Genomic DNA, 20590 nt, shown 5'->3' on the forward strand with positions numbered 1-20590 from the left:
ACATTTCCGCAAGGTTGAATAGGAAATTTGAAAGACGCCGAAGGTCGATTAATATTTACTTTATAGATGCAAGACGAGTGACAGCAAGTTTGAGGTAAGTTAAGTTATTAATATTTTATTCTTAAATGCATCATATCACCAAAATGCTGATGACGTTTGTGAGCATTTCCATTGAACTGATTTTCACTGAATTTGCAGAAACCGCGCAAACATACATGTGATATATTTACTTATATTTGAGTCTGTTGCTTTTGATTCCTTTAATCATTTCGGTTAATGTTTTCTAAGACTTACCGGATCCTTTACATACGATTATGGTTTTGTTTTGTTTATGTATTTGGGGAAAAAAGGGGGGTCCTTTTTCCCCACATTGGCCACATAAAAAAAAATGACATTTATGTACAGTACACTACGTAGACATAGTCATAGATAATTGGAAATGATTATAATAGCAATAAGTATCTCTGAAATGGAGTTCACTCTGATAATCAGAGGCGTAACCCCCTTTGAATGTGTCGGGAGCTATTTAAGTATTTTCTGACTTGGCCGTCGGGACGAGTTCAAAAGGGATTAATCAAAGGCGTAGCAGGGAAAGTATTAAATATTTGTACGGCAAAATGTCCTTTCTAGAAGGGTTTGTGCCATATCATAAGAATAGTTGGTATGGCAATGTCCAATGAGGTGTTTAAAAAATAATTGGTATGGCGAATGTGCCTGCAGTAAAAGTTGCTACGCCCCTGGCCCCCTGTAAAATAAATAGCTGTGACTCATTACGACCACTTAGTCTAGTCAAGTTTGGCTTTAGCCATACATATTATTACTTCAAAGAAACATTTAAATTTAATAGTCTGTCTTAAAAGTGTCTTTAGTCTTTAAAAAAACCTTAAAAAAATAATATAAGTTGACAATACAGAACTTCGTTAACTAATGATGCCATATTGGATAGGGGCAGATTTTCTGGAAAATGGTATGAAAATATGGGAAAACCTATGCATGTTTCCAAGTGGCTGTTCTGTATTAATGATGTTTTTTAGTATTTTTTATACCATTTTCACCTCCAGTATGAAAATCTGCCCCCTATTCAATATGGGGTCATTAACCGTGAAATCCTGTATTGCATGGAATAATATTGTAGCTGTTTTAAGTACATGTATGTACATAAATGCCAAAAATTAATTTGAATATATAATTATTTTTTTTTATATACATGTATAATATATATAATGTTTCTTTATTTATTGTAGGAATGAAGAGCAAAAGGATATAGCAGTCTTTATATAAAATAGTTCAGATCCCAAGAGATGTTCAAAATTTCTACAAAACATGTTACAGCTGACTTTAGCTACTTAATAACATTGACATTTGTGTGCTTTTATGTTTTCTTTACATAATTACTACAGTTCTATTAAAATTAATATTTTTATTCTTTGTCACAATTATTACTAAAACAAATACATCATTTTAATATGGTTTTTCATAGTCTCACTTGCATTGTACTTAAATAAGTTGTCTGTAGATGTTTACACTAGGTTTTCAGGCATTTCACTTCACTTAATTGAAACAGCATTTAAATTTTTTGTTAAATTATGGCCTGAAAAATACATTTAACATTTAAAAGGAGTTTTCACAATCAGTGAATGGCTGTTTATCACAGTAGTAAATGTACATTTCACGGTCTTTTCACAATGGGCACATAATTTATCACGACTTTTTCACGGTGTACATTTTTGTTTTTCACAGGGTTTCTACGGTCTCTTTACCCAAGTTTTCAGTTGGCACCTTTTCAAGCCTTTTCAAGGCATATACTGTACTATATCTACATTTCACAGTCTTTTCACAATGGGCACATAATGCATTATCACGACTTTTTCACGGTGTACATTTTTTTTTTCACAGGGTTTCTACGGTCTTTTCATCCAAGTTTTCAGTTGGCACCTCTTCACGGCCTTTTCACAAACTTTTCACAGCCTTTTCACGACAGTCATTCCACGGCATTGCCACGGATAAGTTTCACGGCCCACCGTAAATTAACCGTGACAAACACTGTAAAAATCACCAGCATTTTTACGGACATTTTCACGGCCAATCACGGGGCATTGTTCCAGTAGTGAAGGTTGTTTGTCTTTTCATTTGTTTCCGTTGTCTATGGTGTTGTACATCTTTCTTCTACTATCAATTTTAACTGTTCCCTTAATGTTCTTATATTAGTTTTTAACTGTATTGAAATTAAGGATGCAAATTTTACCTTGTGGGTTTAGACTGTTCGGTCTTTATTTTCCCTGTCTCATTAACGATGTGTGTATTTGGAAGTTATCTGATGCCTATTTGTTAACGAAACATTTGGCTTGAAAACAGATCTTAACTAAACGTGTATAATAACACACTCAAAGGTATTATACACCGAATATGAGTTATCACTGCATTGAACTGACCATGCTCAATATGACGGTTGTCACTAGTGTAGAAAAATCTGCTTACCCTTTTGGAGCATCTGCGATCACCCCAAATTTGTATGCTCTTTTGTTTTGTTTTGTTTTGTTATGGTTTTTTGGGGGGTAGCGGTATTATATGTATATGTAGTGATTTGTGTACTTGCGTGTGTTTTCGTCGTCGTTCGTTTTTGCCATGGCGTTGTCAGTTTCTCTTCAATTTATAACATTTGAAAGACCCTTTGATATCTTCAGCCTCTTTTTCCCTTTTATTTTTTTTTTACGAAGACATTTTGTCAAACTCGATACTTCTTACATATATATATGAAGTTGAATGCATAAGACTTTTTCATATCTGTTACTCTATTTGTGTCTAAATATAAAATGTCCTTATAGGCGACGTTCACAGATACAGCACTGCAAAGAATGCTGACGAATACGATATACCTATCCAAACCGACGATGATAATACAATAAGGTCAACGAGAAGTCTTGTAAGTCTGCTGTGACTTTATGTTGTGATTTTTTTTTTATTTTCTCTCGAAGTTTCATGTTCCAATTAAGCAAATCATGCATTATCAATTAATTACTTGAATAACAAATAGAACTCGTATGTCTGTCATAAGCATAGCATAAGTTGCGTCTGTTCCATATATAATATCCAGGCTTTATTTTGGCCATATGCAATTACTTTGTACTTACATAAAATAACAAATGCAAACGGTTTCAAAAAAAAAATCCATATCATGTTATAATATATCTTATGTATTTATATTGTCTTTAGAATGAAAGAAACGACAAACAGGAAACTCGACTTTTCATGATGCATGAATTTCTCCAATTGTTCGATGACAAAGACAAATACACGAGACATGTTCAACGTGAATTTAAGGTACGAGATTTCAGTTGTATATATTCAGTTACAATTCTGAGTAAATATTTCGCTATGAATATCAATTTTATTGTCAAATCCCCAAATAACAAGAATACTAAGTGATCTGAGCTTATCATTACTTCATATATACTAGTACACAAGTTAAATAGCAACGCCTGTATAATATATAACTACGTTATTACACTTACGTGCATGTTACTCTATACGGCTGAAACACATTAGGCGAATGTTCTACCCCTTGTTAACTTCCGTACAACAGACATAACATGTACGTATTGAATATAAGATATATGACTATCGATACACTGGTTCTTAAAAGAACACTTATGTAATGCCTATTTAACATTGATCAAATGTATGTTGTTTTTCTTTGTCATCAGATTTGCTTGTCTGTAAAAAAGTATGATTAAACAATGTTAATAACATGACTTACGTCCATGGAATTGCTATAAGAACTAAGGAAGATTTGTCTTAAATAATACGTATGTTTTCTATGGGTATTACTCAAAGCTCATTTGACTAGTTTAGGAAAAACCATTAACGCCTGCAAACATAATTAACCCCGCCACGTTCAGTAAGTGCCTGTTCCAGTTCAGAAGCCTACAGTGCATTGATTTTCATATGTTGTTCTATGTCATAGAGATGCGAAAGATATCAAAAGGGAAATTCATGATCTCTGCCATGTTTGGTTTTCGTTTATTGTTTACATATATGAGTCAGGCCGTTAGTTTTCCCCTTTGGGTTGTTTTGCATTTGCCATGTTAGGGCCTTTCATAGCTTAGTGTGCAATATATGACAAAAACAAAAAAACAACAGAAGACAAACAACAGTATTCAATATACAAAATGGAAATATAAAGGCGAACTCCACTCAATAGTCTTGGGTGATCTGAAGTGCTCCGGACTGTTGTTTGATAATTAAAATATATTCGTCATCGTCTGTGAAACAGTCAACCAAATCATGATGGTGTCCAAAACATTTTCAAAGGCATGTCTTCGCAACTTTGAACCGTGTGAGCAGTGACCCTCTATCATGACAAGAATTGCAAGCCCTGGAACATCGTATCAACTGAGAGATAAATACTCCAATATGTGCAGGCTTTGCTAGAATGTTGCTACATAAATCAAGTAACGATGACGATATTTAACCTAAATTTTGTAAGGAATCTCTCACAGTACTATAAGACATCCTGGTTTACATGTACCAGCTTTTTAACCAGTAACGGTGCTGATGTTTTAATAAACTAAACTTAAACACATATTACAGAACACATATTTTGTGTACATTAATACTTAAATATTATTCATACTTAATATATAAGTACTTATTATACTCTAATTTTTAGAATCTTTCTGAATCGGAAAATACAAACCAAAGCGGACATGAATATTTTAACGAAACAACATCGTTAGGCGAGTATAACATTATTATAGCAAATGCCTTTCAAGATAGAGTCATACACAATTTAATCTTAACCACCTTATTATTGAAAAAAGTATTGTTAAGAAATAATGGTCCACCGGATGTGTGACTACAGGTTAATGAAGAAATAGGAATGAACACAAACCTGTTTACTTAGGGAAATTAGCATTTGAGTCTTTCACCATCCCAAATGTGCATTCTTCGAATATACGTATCACGCAAAAAGGAGAAAGCTGTACGACTTTAATAAAGTATGTAGAACATTTCTGTCACCAAGTCCAATCTTTATACCGCCTATAAATAGAAAAAGAGTAAAACATAGGTTGAGAAGCACGTATTATGGAACCTTTGAAAAGCATTAATAAACATCAACTATAATATAGAATAATAAAATACAATTTCTTTGTTTTAATGTTATATTTGTTTTATTTATTTGTTTGGATTGTATAGCAATTGTATTTATCTTTTTTTATATGCTCATATCCTATTATGAAATGTATTCCTATCGAACATCTTGATAATCATGCGACATACATAGAGTATATATACATTTTAATTCCAGTGACACAAGAAAATCCAACTGATTCTAGTGTTTACTTGAACACAGCCTTAACAGTACACGAGGTCAGTACTTTTACGTATATATTTGTATTCTTTTTTATATTTTTCTTGATGAAACATGTACAATTACATACTAAGTATTAGACCCAAATTATATACAACATAAGTGACGATCGATCAAGTCGTAATGATATAATAAGATATAAATATTATAATTGATCGTGTTAATTAAAAGCTGCTATAACAATTGCCACTTCTGTTCCATTTTTACTTTTTGTGCAGGGGTTAAGAAAAGTCCAATCATTGAAATATTTTATACCCCCACATTTTGTGGGCAATATGTTCTTACATCTACATTTGTATATATAGTATTAAATAACAACAACATATTATTTACTGATTTAATGATGACAACATCCTCAGACACACCTAAAATGACTTCTTTTGCGCTGAAAGGCAATAAAATGTCATAATTTCTAATCCAGTCTGGCGATAATAAAAGGCATGAATTAAATAGCATTCCAATCTTCAATCTGCATATTTAAATCTATTTCCCATTTATTACGGGAAGATAAAGCTAACACTTTATTATCTTCCAAAAATAATTTATAGAAAGATTTACACGATTTTGGTTCCTTTTTAACTTTATCTATCAATTAATTTTCAATATCATCAAAATTAGAACTACCTTCTATCATACTTTTCAATCTATTTTGAACTGCACTATTTTATAATACCATAAAGGTCTGCAAAATTAGTATTGCTATTATACTTTTTTTTAAATTCTCAACATGAGAATAATTTATTATTATCTGACGCCAGATCAATAAAGAATAAACATTTTTCAATATATTGGAACTTCAAAACATCTTTCCACCTATTATGATGCTTGGTTAAGCCGTATGGACTGGGTCAGAATATCAGTACTGTTTTCAACTGAAAACTTATTTTGCAACTTGGAAAAATTAACCAGGATATCATGCCAAAAGGGTTTGACTTTTTTTTGCGAAAGAAAGCAATCGATCTTGACTTAAGTGTAAAATTTTGTCACTCCCAAATTTTTGTATATAACTTAACAGCAAAACTTTCCAAGGGAAGTAGTTTTGTGGATTTAATAATTTATACAGCCAAGACATTTTACACTATAGCAAATATAGTAAATATTAGGAATCTTAAGACCGCCAACTCAGTGTTCGGACATTACCACTGCTCTCTTCACTTTATCTGGTTTTCCTTTACATAAAAAATTGAAAAAATATATTTTGAGTCTATTTCAGAACCCCTTCTTGGGGGTTAGGAAGGACAGCCAGAACTTGAACCAATATTGGAAGTGCTAAAGTTTTAATAACTACAACCCTTCCAATATATGTTAGTTCTCTGTAAACCCAAGTATTGAGCAATGAGAGAGAGAGGCTCCCCTTAACAAACCCCTTTTTTTCAATGAAAACAACTCTGAAATATATCCGTTATTTAACACTGCACTAGAGGCATCACAGTAGCATGTTCTTATCAACTTATACGTATGGTCAACCACAAAACTGCAGAGCCTCTAATATAAAAGACCATTCGACAGTGAAAGCTTTCTGAATATCGATTAAAAGTGAAGGACTTTCGTCTTCCTCCATCTTTTCGATCAGATCATAAATAAATCTAGTCCATTCGCATGTATGCCTACTTTTAGGAACACATTTTTGTGTTTGGCTTGTTATAATTACCAGCACCGTTTTGAGTCTATTTACTAGACTTGCTGTAGCTATCTTATAGTGTACACACAACAGTGTGATAGGTCGCCAGTTCTTGAGATAAAACTTTGACTTACCCTCCTTTGGTATACAAATAATGAATCGCTGTCTTTTAGTGATAGAGAACTTTCCAAGTTCTAAAGCCTCATTTAAACATCTTACCAGTGGTATTTTAATATCATCACTCCAAACAATTTTATAAAACTCAATGGTGAATCCATCCATACCAGGTGATTTGGAATTCTTCATATGCTTAAGAGAAGACAGTCATTCCTGGATTGTTAAAAGTCCCTCACAGTAACCCACTTCTTCCTCATTATGTCTTGTAATAAAAGGATTGCCATGCTGCAGAAATGAGTCCCTGTGAGTTTCAAGTAACGAGGTTTAAAAACTTGTATATATTTTTTTATAAAATTGGTTTGTTCATTTCTAATAATAAAAATACTTGAATCTGTTATCTCAGACTCGTCCTCCAGAATAAGTTTGGGAATATTTGTTCTGTGTAATGTTTTCTTTTTCCAAATTACAAAAATAGTTACTTCCCTTTTCTCCTCTACTTACCATCTTGCTTTAGCTCTTGTAATTATTCCTTTGACCTTTTTTTCCCTGAATATTTTAAGTTCTAGTTCCACCCTTCCTTTTTTTAGTGTTCTGATGGCAAGTTATTCTACAAGAGTTTTTTTTTTTTTTTATTTATCTAATAATGATATTGTATATAGTAATTATTTTTCTTTTTTCTTTCCTTCCTTCTTCTGAAATGACGAAAATGAGATTGCAGATCCGCGGACTTTCATCGTGATCATATCCCTTAAAAATTGATAGCTTATATTAAACTGTTTGTCCTTTATCTCAATATTCATACATGGATCAGACTCATATTCTTCAACGACAGTTTTGATGTCCCCTTTTACTTTTTCAACAAATTAAACTTCCCTCAAAAGACTGTTATTAAAATTTCCTTCACTCTTATCTGGCTCGAAAATTTTAAATTAATAGGTACCGGAGAATGGTTCGATCTATAACTGATCCCTTTATCTGATGAAATTAGGAAATCTTCTATATCAGAGGTAATCATGTAGCAGTCAAACGACTTTGTTTGTGATATGGACCCCGCCATGAGTACCTCTTATTAAATGGATGCTGCAGGCGTCATATATCTAAACAAAATCAAGGTCATGCATTACCATATTTATCTTGGCTTTTAACTGGGGAGTATTTTCACTTCTATAATGTAATGTGTTAATGTCATAATCTTGAACAATATACCAATATCCCACCACTACAATTGACGAATTGCCATAGTGGGATATTTTATTTTTTATGTTCTCAAAAAAGACTGGTTCATCAGTATTCGGTACATATATATTGTTGCCAAAGTTATAAGGTAGTCCTGAATGGTGATATCTAATATAATAAAATTACCAGAGAAGTCTTTAGTTTCCTCACGGATCTTGAATTCAAAAGTATTTTTGAAGAGAATAGCTACCCCTCTTTATTTACTAGAATAAGAACTGAATTTCCCCAAATATCCCCATTTATGAAGCCATTGATTTTCTTTTCCAGATGTGCTATGGGTGTCTATAATATAGTTTTATCATATACTTATAGAAAATAATGGTATAATTGTACCCCATGATAAAACTAATTTGTACATATATTTATTCATTAAATTTGAAGAATTGTCTTAGCCGTGTGATATGACTTTTGTTATCAACTGCTTCCGGTTATTATACGCTATCTATTCTTGCACTTAGCCTAGATAACTCTGATTTAAAGTGTTGTTCTACTTTCGCTTGATTAGTTTGAATTTCGACCATCATTTCATTTCTAAGTTCTTTTTTCGTCTCATTTTTTTTTTTTTTTTTTATTTAATTTGGGCAAATTAGCTTTAACTGTTTCAATGATGATCATTTTAACATCTTCTTTTTTCAAAATATTTTTTATGGATTTTCTTATCTCATTTAATTTGGTTTTAATGCATAGACTTTGATCGCCATCGTTAGATAGATATATGCGGGCGTTTTGCAAATTTTAGTTTTGTTAGTGTTTCCCTCAGTTTTAGTCTGTAACCCGGATTTGCTTTTATCTCTATCGATTTATGAGATCATAGGAACAACGGTATACTACTGTTGCCTTTATTTAGTCACTAAATCAGAGTCATCATTTTCCTTTGTAGCAGAGAGTTTGCCAGCATTAGCTGTCGATACAAAGCTTGTAATTTGCTGCTGTTGCGCCATTCTCGGATTACGGGGAACGTTTATGTATAAATGATAAATATATAGAATTCTCGATCTGTTTTTACAATTTATTTTTCGAACTATTCTACAGTGAGTTTTTTTTTACTCAATTAAGGCACTATCAATGTCTATATTTAGAATGTTTTTTAAAATTCTTCCAACTTCGAAAGGCTTTTAAAGTATCTTTGTTTTATAAATTATAAAAAAAAATTCAGAAAGACACATTATTGCTCGAGGTTCCAAAATCCAAGAACAATCATATACAGGACTGCAAAACTTCAAACTAGCACAAACACATAGGATTGTCACTACCCTCGACTAACCACGTGCACAGACGCCATATTTTCTTTCTTTACGTATATATTAAGTTACATGGAAGACAAACGATTGAGAAGATACCAAGTAGGTCATTCAAAAATCATAAGTCCAATAGAAAAGGACAATTCAAAAACAAAAATTACAACGACGAAAGGACAAACAACAATGACAAAACATACCATATACAAGTAAACGTACTGTCCGTGTTTTTGTTTGATGTTTTTCTTTGTATTGATTTGATGAGTTCAGTCTTTTTTTAACAAATTTTTATAGTGTGTTCTTATTTTGTTTTGCTGTTTCACCACTGTCCCAAGTTCGAGAGAGGGTTGAACACTCACATACATGTTTAACCCCGCAACATTCTTTATGTGCATGTCCCAAGTCAGAAGCCTGTAGTTCAGTGGTTGTCGTTGGTTCATGCCTGTCATATTTGTTTTTTGTAAATTGTTTTGTTGTCAATTAGGCTGTTTGTTTTCTCAGTTGAGTTGTTTCATATTTTTCATGTCGGGGCCTTTAAATCCGAATTTACGGTATGGGGTTTTCTCTTTGATGTAGGCCGTAAGGTTACCTATTATTGCTTTCATCCACTTCATTTGAAGTTTGGAGATAGTTGTCTAATTTTCAATCATACCACAACTCCTTATTGTTATATATTAGCACCACGGATCCCAAGAAGAACTTTATATTTTTAAACTTGACTCTAAAACAATCTAGTTACAAAACTGTTCGATGAGTATCGTATGTGTAGCAAATACAATACACAAGAATATATATTGACACCCAGTTTAATTAGATGTCATATAAATTAGCATTTGACAAAATGCAACAGGGAAAATGGTATTATAATGTAGCCGTATAAATTGTCTGTTTGAAGATTTGACCATCAATATATGTATCTATATCTAAAAGAAACAACTTTTAGCACATTATAGTTTGGTGCCTATGTGTGTAAGCCGATTATCAATAAAATAATTTTAATTATTTGTAGAGCTGCACGCTATTCATGTCATCAGTTCCACAGTCAAATTCGATTGAACAGTTTTGGGAGTTTGTAAACAAGAACGGAGTAGAACATATTATCCTCCTTCTAAAAGAAAACCAACAGGTTTGATTTCATAGCATTTGAAATTGGCAGTTTAGATTTATTATAAAATTCTATTATTTTTGTGTTATGCCTTATGTACAAGTGCATTATACTTACTTAAGAAACTACTACCTAGAATGTCAGAAATATGGATCGAAAGTCTATGGATAAAATCATTTGCATTCGTGAAATATTTTTTTAGTGACCTGTACGTATTATTGTATAAGCACTTTTAAACAAGAGACAAGCAACAGTTACACCAGTAAACCAATTTTGAAATGCAACTGTTCAGACATTTCGCTTGCTGTCAATTAAGATCTATTCAGTTTATGTTTAGGCTGTTCAGTATTTGATATTTACCTGTAAAAATTAACATCACACTGAATCGTCAGAAATGTTACTGAACAGTACTGAATAGATTGCAAGCCAACCATCTTATCGTAACTGAACATTCAAAATCAGAAGTCGAAAACAAACTGACAACGCCATGGCTAAAAAAGAAAAAGACCTACAGACAAACAATAGTGCACAAACAACAACAGAGAAAACTAAAGTCTGAGCAGCGCGAACCTCACCAAAAATTGGGGGTGATCTCAGGTGATCCGGAAGGGTAAAAAGATCCTGGTCCATATGTGGCACCCGTCAAATTGTTCATGTTAGTAAAAACTCGGTAATAAGTCTTATTCGATAGGGTGCATTCAGGAATAGGGAACGGGATTGTAGTTACGACATTATGAACATATTCGCTATCATCTGTGAAACGGATATTATATAACGGTCAACCAACTCGTGATGGCGTCCGTAAAACTTACAAAGGAATGATTTCAACTTCACTACTTGGAACTCTTGGTTTAATTGACAAATGATGGAATAAACTTATTACTTGTACATCTATTCGTGATGTTTAAGTGATGAGGCGAGAAATTACTAGTATACTCTTTTATTCAATTAATCATTTTAGGTTGCAGAATTTTACCCAGGTAGTCACAAACCAATACAAATGAACCATTTTAGACTTGAACTCGATTTATCGGAAAAGAAAAATCAGAATCTTTTTGTGTTTAATGTGCAGTTGACAAATAAGGTATACATATTATAATTAGCTTTTGCAACTCTTAAATCAAAAAATGCTTAAATATTGTAAGCAATACACAATGCTAAAGCAAGATGTTGTTCAGATGATGAAATTGAGTAGGTTGTTCCAGAATACATAATGTGAATCATGCATGTCCATATCAACATTTGTTATTTGATGCCGGATATTTTAGCAAAGATCACGGAAATCTAGAAACAAAAGCTCGCAGCTATTCCATAACACTATAAAGAACTATTCCAAAACTATCTAAAAGTTTGACATATATTGATATCAAAGTTTTGGCATTTATAAAAATGCATGCATGTTCGGACGACCTTCCGGTTTAACTTACTTGATGTGCTTTTTGGAAACGTTTAGTTCCTAGTGTCTATCGAACATGATGAAAACTGACATAAGACTTGTTTTTTTTTTTTTTTACTTTTTACCTGATATTCAGAATCCTCTGGTTTAATTAACATGTGGTTTCATCAAATTTTTTGTCTGCTTACCCCTGCTTTTCTTTCCAAATTTTCTTTCATATTGTTTTGATACCCATGTGTGAAATTCTATTAGCACCCTTGGTATATTTTCATAGTTTTCGAAAGAAAAAGGCGCCAATGTTAAATATATGGAACATTTAGAGATAACAGTTATCTGGCATTCTGCAATGACTTATATCTTAAAACCAAAGACACGAACCTTTCTTTTTTTTCTGCATATGACCGTTATTTATATTCTATCAATTAATAACAGTCTATAAAAATCTTGTAATTTTGAAACAAAGCAGTGAACATCCGCGACACCTTATGTTGTATCTGCAGTTAGAAAGTGAACGTTTACGTTTTTTTAGCTAGAATTGTTGCATCGTTTGCCAACCTTTATAATAGACGGCCTCTTCCTTTTATTTAAAAAAATAGATGTTAAACATGCTTTTTATCTTAGAAAATTGATCAACGGACTTTAAGCTAGCTAAATCCATCCTAAACATTAAAGGATAAATTGTGGTTACCTAAACAACAGAAAATATTGTAAAGATAGTTTTGTTGTTTGTCTGTATCACATGAATAAAGTACGTTTTCTGGTTAATTTGTTAACATGTATTTTTACACATGTCAACATAACAGGTAGTAGGTTGAATTCTAGTAAAGGTTTTTTATTCAGTCAGATCATAATATGCCTTGCAAGCACAGGCGTATAGCAAGTTGCCGGTATCTGAGATTGGGTCATGTCATCTGTGAAAAGTTGCTTGCTCATATACCTCCACATGTGCTCACGTATTGGTACGTCCTTGGCTTTCAACGTAGTGGGTCTGAGCGTTCGTGATGTTGTCACTTTTAGAAAAATCATTCAGACGCACCAAATTGACAAATTCCTAATTTCATTGTACATTTGATTTGAATAAGAAAGGCTTCATTTAAAATATTCTCAAATTAAAATATCACAAATCGAATTTACCTGAAACAACACATACAAACGTTGATCATAAGGAAGTATTTTGAAGGGACAGTTTATCTCTGCTTTTTGTTTTATTGTTTTCTTTTGTTTTATTTGCAGATGCAAAGTAGTAACTCATCGAATTAATTAGATCTTGGTTCACATTCTTTATTAGTCAAAACAGATTTATCATTCCTACTTATTACTATACATTATTATTTATAATGTAATATATAAGTCTGTAAATTAACATTTATCCTTGATTATTTTTATGTTATTCTTTTGGTAGGAAACAAAATCCAGTACTCCTGTCAAGATTTATGAGACAACAAATTGGAAAGAAGAAGATAGGCATTTACCATTAGAAGTCTTATCACAGCTTCTTGATGTGACCAGATTGTCGAAGTCTAAATCAGCACTTTTAATGACCAGGTAATTGTGTTTATCTGTACAGACTACAATTTGATATGACAAGAACGAAAGGGCACTGTAGAAAAAAATATATATTTATATGATACGTGAATCTGGAAAGTTTATCAAAATTATTGAAATATAGGACAAATGTAAAATGCGTCATTAGTTTCTACAAATATAGACAAAAAGTAATACGAGGTATTCATTTATCCCACAATTTCTTTAATGAAATAGACAGAAAATAAATGAGCGTTACATTTTCTTTTCCGTCATCTCAACTCACCGACCATTAACACGAGGTAAAACCACGAACTTTACTGCCAGTTTACAATGTCGTCTATTACCGGTTTGAACTGCATTCTTTGAGATAGATGCCAATTTTCTTTGACGGACACTGCTGACTAGCATATCTAAAAATCACTGTTTATAGAGTACACTATGTATGTGCTATTTTCTTAAATAGAACCACTAGCTATGGATAAAAATGTATCTATCAGATTAAAACCAAACTAGTATTGAAACAGGAAAGATTTCTATTGACAGATGTGAAAATGTACCTACTAACACCGTATTTCGGTTTTGTCGGGATATGTGATAAAGTTTTACAATAGACTTCTGTTACTAAAAATGAAACAAGGACGTAGATTTTGTGATAAAATACGGACATACATGTTTAGAAATAGATAATTACTATAATCAATAGATCAACAACTAATTGACCTAAAATTGGACACAATTACTAAAAGGTCAAAAACAGGAACGGAGACGTATATAAGATTCTTGAATTGTATTTAAACAAACACGATATAACTTCTTTTCGTATTGAATGAAGTGTTATCAACATACGTTAAGAATATTTATGATTTAAATAATTGATACTGAAAACCATAAATAAGAAAAACATTTGTTAGTGCACAATGTTAACATGAATTGTCTCAATCGTGGTTTTACGGATAATGTGTTATTGATATTTTTTGTTACAATATTTTTTAAACTATTTTAAATCTAGGAATATATCTCCCTAATGCAAAGTTCTGATTCCGTTAATAGCTTTGGTTATACTGAATGTCCTTTTTAGTTTTATTAACTCATCAATGTTTCAAGAAAGTTTTGGATTTTTAAATGTTTTGGCTCCGACCATCACTGAAATTACGTTAATTGTCGAAATGTGCATCTGGTAAAGTAAAATGGAATATGTTATGTAACTATAACAGAACTTATCATTACTTTTTTGCAAAAGCATATTGAAACAAAAGAATGAATTATTTTTTGAGTGTAGAAAACTCTTACACTGCTAAACAAAGTTCGATCTGAAACGGACATTTTGATCTGAACAACTCTTATCAATGAAGTATTAAGTCTTGCAGTTAATATTTTAACAGCCGCGGTAAATTCAGTACTTTCCAGACAATTCGCTTACAGTCAAAAACATTTTTGACTTCATTTTAGATAGTTCAGGTTCACACAAGAAACTCTATACTACACTTTTGGACTAGAGTGATAATATTTTGTTCTGTTTTGAAATTTCCTTTTGGGTTGGAAGGTGACTTTTATTTTGGTCCCGTTTTGCCGTTTGTATATTTCTGAATCCGCTCTTTATACCAGTGTCTGCAGTGACATTTAAGATTTCAGTGAACGCAACCTTCGTATAACAAATAAATTATTGAGTCAGAAATTTCGTGACTACGATTACTAAGAATTCCTTTACCTAATAAGTATTTCTCTCGTTAATATAGTTGTTCGAAATTTTAGTTCAACGTGTTATCATATTGACTGTTTTGACGGGGATGTTGTTTATAGATCTCGGAGATAAAAAAAAATGAATGTATATATATATATATATGTATAAACTGTTTCATCCTTTCAATAAGCTAATGTTCATGATACCTCTTCTGCTGGACTGTTAGTCCTCGAGAGTATCACCAACAGAATGGGCAAGATTTCTGATTGGCATTTTAGTTTGAAAGAACATGGATTAATCAGAAGTTAATTTTGACATCTTGTATAACAATTTTCAGTAACTGCAAGGACTCAGAAATTTAATTTGTGTCTTTTGTTTTTCTATTGTTTGTTTTTTCGTTCTTAGTAACGATCTGACTATGTAGATTTGTTCTTATGTTACACCACTGTGCCGGTAGTGAGAAATGTTAAGCGATCACACATACATTTATCGTCGCCTTATTCTTCTATTTTGTGTCAGAAGGCTATAATCCGGTGGTCTTCTTTGCTTTATCGGTCAAAAATGCCGTTGGTGTCTTTTTAGTGATTCATATTTTATCACCCAGGGGTCTTATATGCGGTATGGTTTTTGCTAATCGTTGAAGGTAGTATGATAACTAATAATATCAACATGCATTAACTTGTGAGGTTATATAACAAAAAACGAGGTACCTAATTCGAGACTATAGCTTATATATGTAGCTGAGTGAAACTATCTCAACCCTACCCTTTTCATTATATCAATGCACTCACAAAATGCACATAATAGAGCATTACATTAGTTGGAAAGCATTGATCCCACTTATGAATCAACAGCCATTGCGTCATAAGTCCATACAAATGTATCAAACACCGACCAAAGTATACATCATGATAAAATCAGTAATTCCATGGCATGACAAAAATGTTAAAAGTCGGAACTATTCATAAGTAACAACGCTGGACCTATACAGTAACTCGGTGACAAAGGCAGTATTAAAATCAACGTTCAATGCCACTACAGACTTTTTTTGTACGTTAAATCTAACGTAGAAGGGACGAAAACTGAACGAAAATCTTATTCCTGTCTGACAGTTTTTCGACTTAACATTAAATATGTAATTGTTACATCAATGACATAGCAATTATTATTCCGAAAAAATATCTGTTCGATAAAACCAGGAAAAAACAAACCACTATTCCGAATGTGATGCACTCACTTTTATCACACTACGTTAACGCTGAGAAATTGTTTTCACAAATAATCACACATTAATAGTATATAAGATAAAAAAAAATATAAAGATATTGTTAGCATGATTGACCATGTCGTTAAATTTAAAACAGTTTGTAAGTACAGTTATGATATTTTTACTGTATTAATTTGTGTTTCAGTGATGAGTTAGGTATATGTATGGCTGGGATATTAAAAGTTTGTGCAGATGTGTTACGAGCTATTGATGAGAGCTCAAGCTTTAGTATTTTCCAGCTGGCAAAAGAAGCCAGAAACCAACATCCAAAGATTTTTCAGGAAATGGTGAGTTTTTATCGCGTAATATATGTTATTGTTTATGAAAAATAGTGTACTTTGCTGCTCAATTTTCCGGTTCTCTACTTTGGCAATAGTGTCTTTCTTGACGTATAATTTTGTTTAAACGTACCACCAGCTCAATGTCAATACTGTAGAATACATATGTTTCCGAGAACAAAATAAACATAACGTGCATAAACTTACAAAGAAAAGCATTGATATTGGTTTTAGCAAAGCCCGGTTTAAAAATGCCCGATCAAAATCTCACCCTTTATACTTTTGTAATCGGATGTGTTTTTTTTATTAAAGCTGGTATTTTCAAGAAAAGTCTAACAAAAACTTATGTCTGATCTTACTTTACTAGCTGTAACGATGATCTGAATTTGAAATGGGCATATATTGGTTACGAATAAGAATTCCTCTTGGCTAATTGGTTTATGTAGGATTAATGAAATTTATTCACAAAAAGCATGTAGGCTACTACATTATGTGATCTTTACTGCATATAGTAGGATGCATTTGATATTTCCAACTCTGAGCAATTGTATGGTGTTTCAATAAATATCCTATTACAATTTATAAAACTACATTTATCTACAACAACCTTTCTAAACAAACCCATGCCAACAAACTATATTTGAACCCCAACTTCTTTTTTATTGGCGATAATAAAGATCACTTGACAAACAATCTCCTTTCTTTAATTAAAATCGCAGGTATTTTGGAGATGTCATTTAGCATTTCAAATCGTCAGACCATCGAAGAGAATTTTTTTTCTGAACACATACCATGCAGTTGAAAGATTTCAGAAATTTCCTTAGTTCAAATATATCATGTTTAGTAATCTTAGTTGTATAAATGACATAGCAATAACATGATGAGATATATGGTCTTATATTAACGATGGTTAGACAAGCATTATATTTACAGATAAAATACTGATACACGCTGTTAATTTCTTGGAAGAGTTCAAAGATCTGTGGTATCAATTTCCCTTTAAAAGGAGTTTTTAGGTTGATACAGTTACTCAAAGTTATCTTCATAAGAACAAACTCATAATGCCATGGCAAAAAACGAAAAACGACGAAAAGACAAACATCATTCTACAAAACATAAAATAAGGAAAAGGGAAACTAAAGACTAAGCGACACAAACCCAACCAAACACGTTGATATGTTATATCAGGTAATTTGACAACACTCAATACTGGAATGGTAATTGACTCAGTTGGCTATTTATGGGCTCTGCTCATTATTGAAGGCCGTACGGTGACCTATAGTTGTTAATTTCTGTGTCATTTTGGTCTCTTGTGGAGAGTTGTTTCATTGGCAATCATACTATATCTTCTTTTTTTTTTTATTCTTATCTTTACTTACTCTAGTTCGCAAATCGTCAAACAAGATTTAGATTTTTTCAAATGTTTATTCAATATTTATTTACAAGGTCCTCCCACAACGTTTATGTCGTCGATGAACGCTGGGCTATGTTGTCTGTTGTTATTAGTACTTTTTCTAATCCGAAAGCTTTGACAATATCTATTCATGCCCTAAAGAGCAAGTAATTTGTCAAGCAATACATTTATAATACAGAAGTAAATGCCTGTACCAAGTCAGGAATGTGACATTTTTTCCTTTCGTTTTTTAAATGTGTTTGAGTTTTGATTTTGCCATTTAATCAGAGACTTTCCGTTTTAAATTTTCCTTGGAGTTAGGTATATTTGTTATTTTACTTTTTAATGCATGTCAAGGAAAAAGAAAGACAAAGGATACCAAAGGGACATTCAAACTCATAGTTCGAAAATAAACGGACAACGCCATGGATAAAAAAGAAAAAGACAAACAGACTAACAACAGTACACAAACTCAACATATAAAACTAAAGACTGAGCAACACGAACCCCACGAAACACTTGGGGTGATCTCAGAAGCTGCGGAAGGGTAAACTGACCCTGCTCCACATGTGGCACCCGTCGTTTTGCTCATATAGACAAAGCCCGGGATACGTCTAATTCGGTAGGTCACATTCGGGGAAAAGGGGGCCGGATTGTAGTGACGACAATTGGAACATATTTGTTGTCATCCGTGAAACAGGTATTCCTTAACGGTCAACCAATTCTTGATGGCGTCCGTAAAAAATACGAAGGGACGATTTCAAATTCACCACTGAGAACTTGTGGTTTAATAGCTTCCTTGTGAACATCAACCTTCTATCAAGGAAATGATTATAGGAAATACAATCCCTGGGATATCGTATCAACTGGGAGATATACACTCCGTATACAGGCGCTGCTGGAATGTTGCAAAATAGAAATGGAATTGGGAAGCTGAAATCTTCTCTGTTGTAAAGTTTTGTTTTCAACCGACAATCATTGTCAATTTTTAGATGTTAGTCAAGATATGAGATAGACTTTACTGTATCCTTTATCTCAAGTTCGAATGGATAGATGCGATCAACATAATGACCAAATTTTGAATTAATTAGTGAGCGATCATCATATATATAGCGGAAAGTGAAGTTAAAGGATACTGCTTACTTCTTTTCTTTCTTCCTAAGAAGTTTCTGTATGAAAACAGCCTCATATGAATAAAGGAAAAAATGCATGAGAAACAATTATGAATTTAAACATTTACAAAATTCATAGGCAATACAATATGGAAATGGCACTGCTTAACTTTCATATAAACTATCAACTGATGTTCATAATTAGCTTTAAAACAAGTACACGGGCATTCTTTTTTTAATAGCATTTGGCTTTATCATGTATGAGACATATTTGTGCCATTTTCTATTGACAAATAACAGTTGAATTTTGTTTTAATTAGATATATTTACAGCATATTGACCTTATATTCTATATTGATGTCTTTATCGTCGAACCATTCATTGAAAGTCGAGACATTACCAATGTTTTGCCTTTCGGGCGTTTCTCTTAATGTAAACAGCTGGTAACCAATGCGTTATTTTATAACCATTTACATGATAATGTTCAAAACAACATATCATTTAGATAGTTTCATATGGCTATCTCCTTGTTGTTTTTTTTTATTGAACTATGTTCTATGAATAGCCTGCCTTTAAAAATAAGAAGCTGATATTTAATCAATACCTTTTTTGAAAAGATGTTTGATATGAGTTATATAGGATGTATATTTCTTGTGATAAGTATGCAATTGTCGAATAACAGGCCGATCTGTAGGGCGCAGTTTATTCAATATCAACTTTAAACACACCACCTATCAACTTATGAATCAATTATTTTTACGATATTGTTATGAATATTCGACGTTTAACGAGATTGAAACTGAATATCATACAATTAATATGATTGTTGATCGACTAAATCACACCAATGAATACGAGACATATTTTTTTCATTTTTTTCATTTCAGATTGATTATGATCATTGTTACCTGTTGACACAACATCATTTGGAAAGTAATCATTTGTATGATGCAATTGATTGAGAAGTGGACAGTAGATGTTTTAATGCCTATAGTCAAGTATTGTCAATTTTGAAATTAATTTAAAATATATAAACTTTCCAGCCTACCTTTCGTTAGGTTGCTGTCTTATGGGTGAATATCCTTCCAATTCCATTCATTGATACAAAAGTTTCTTATTTATTTACTCTTTATTATTGTACTGCAACAATTCTACTATGAAATACAAATGCTATAGTGTTAAATTAGTTCAATGCAAAAGTAAATACTGACTTTGTAAAAAAAATAAAACGACGTATAGTTACCACAA

The 20590-nt window shown here is 32.2% G+C and overlaps 1 protein-coding gene across 1 annotated transcript; it reads left to right on the forward strand.

Annotated features, from left to right (window-relative positions):
• Positions 1-5312: 5312 nt before the first annotated feature.
• On the forward strand, positions 5313-20304 carry LOC127706741 (tyrosine-protein phosphatase 99A-like). Its single transcript, XM_052211400.1, has 6 exons — positions 5313-5370; positions 10593-10709; positions 11650-11772; positions 13487-13629; positions 16705-16846; positions 20230-20304. Exons 2-6 carry the CDS (start codon positions 10608-10610, stop codon positions 20302-20304), a joined length of 585 nt encoding a protein of 194 aa, XP_052067360.1. The 5' UTR covers positions 5313-5370; positions 10593-10607.
• The last annotated feature ends 286 nt before the right edge of the window (positions 20305-20590 follow it).

The sequence above is a fragment of the Mytilus californianus genome, unplaced genomic scaffold, assembly GCF_021869535.1.
Source record: "Mytilus californianus isolate M0D057914Y unplaced genomic scaffold, xbMytCali1.0.p SCAF_6, whole genome shotgun sequence".
NCBI lineage: Eukaryota > Metazoa > Mollusca > Bivalvia > Mytilida > Mytilidae > Mytilus > Mytilus californianus.

Bases quoted from the DNA above. Each gene is read 5' to 3' on its own strand.
- LOC127706741 (XM_052211400.1), top strand. From the start codon at position 10,608: ATGTCATCAGTTCCACAGTCAAATTCGATTGAACAGTTTTGGGAGTTT. The intron at 11,773-13,486 runs GTATACATATTA...TTCTTTTGGTAG, and splicing joins ATGTGCAGTTGACAAATAAG to GAAACAAAATCCAGTACTCC. The intron at 16,847-20,229 runs GTGAGTTTTTAT...TTTTCATTTCAG, and splicing joins CAAAGATTTTTCAGGAAATG to ATTGATTATGATCATTGTTA.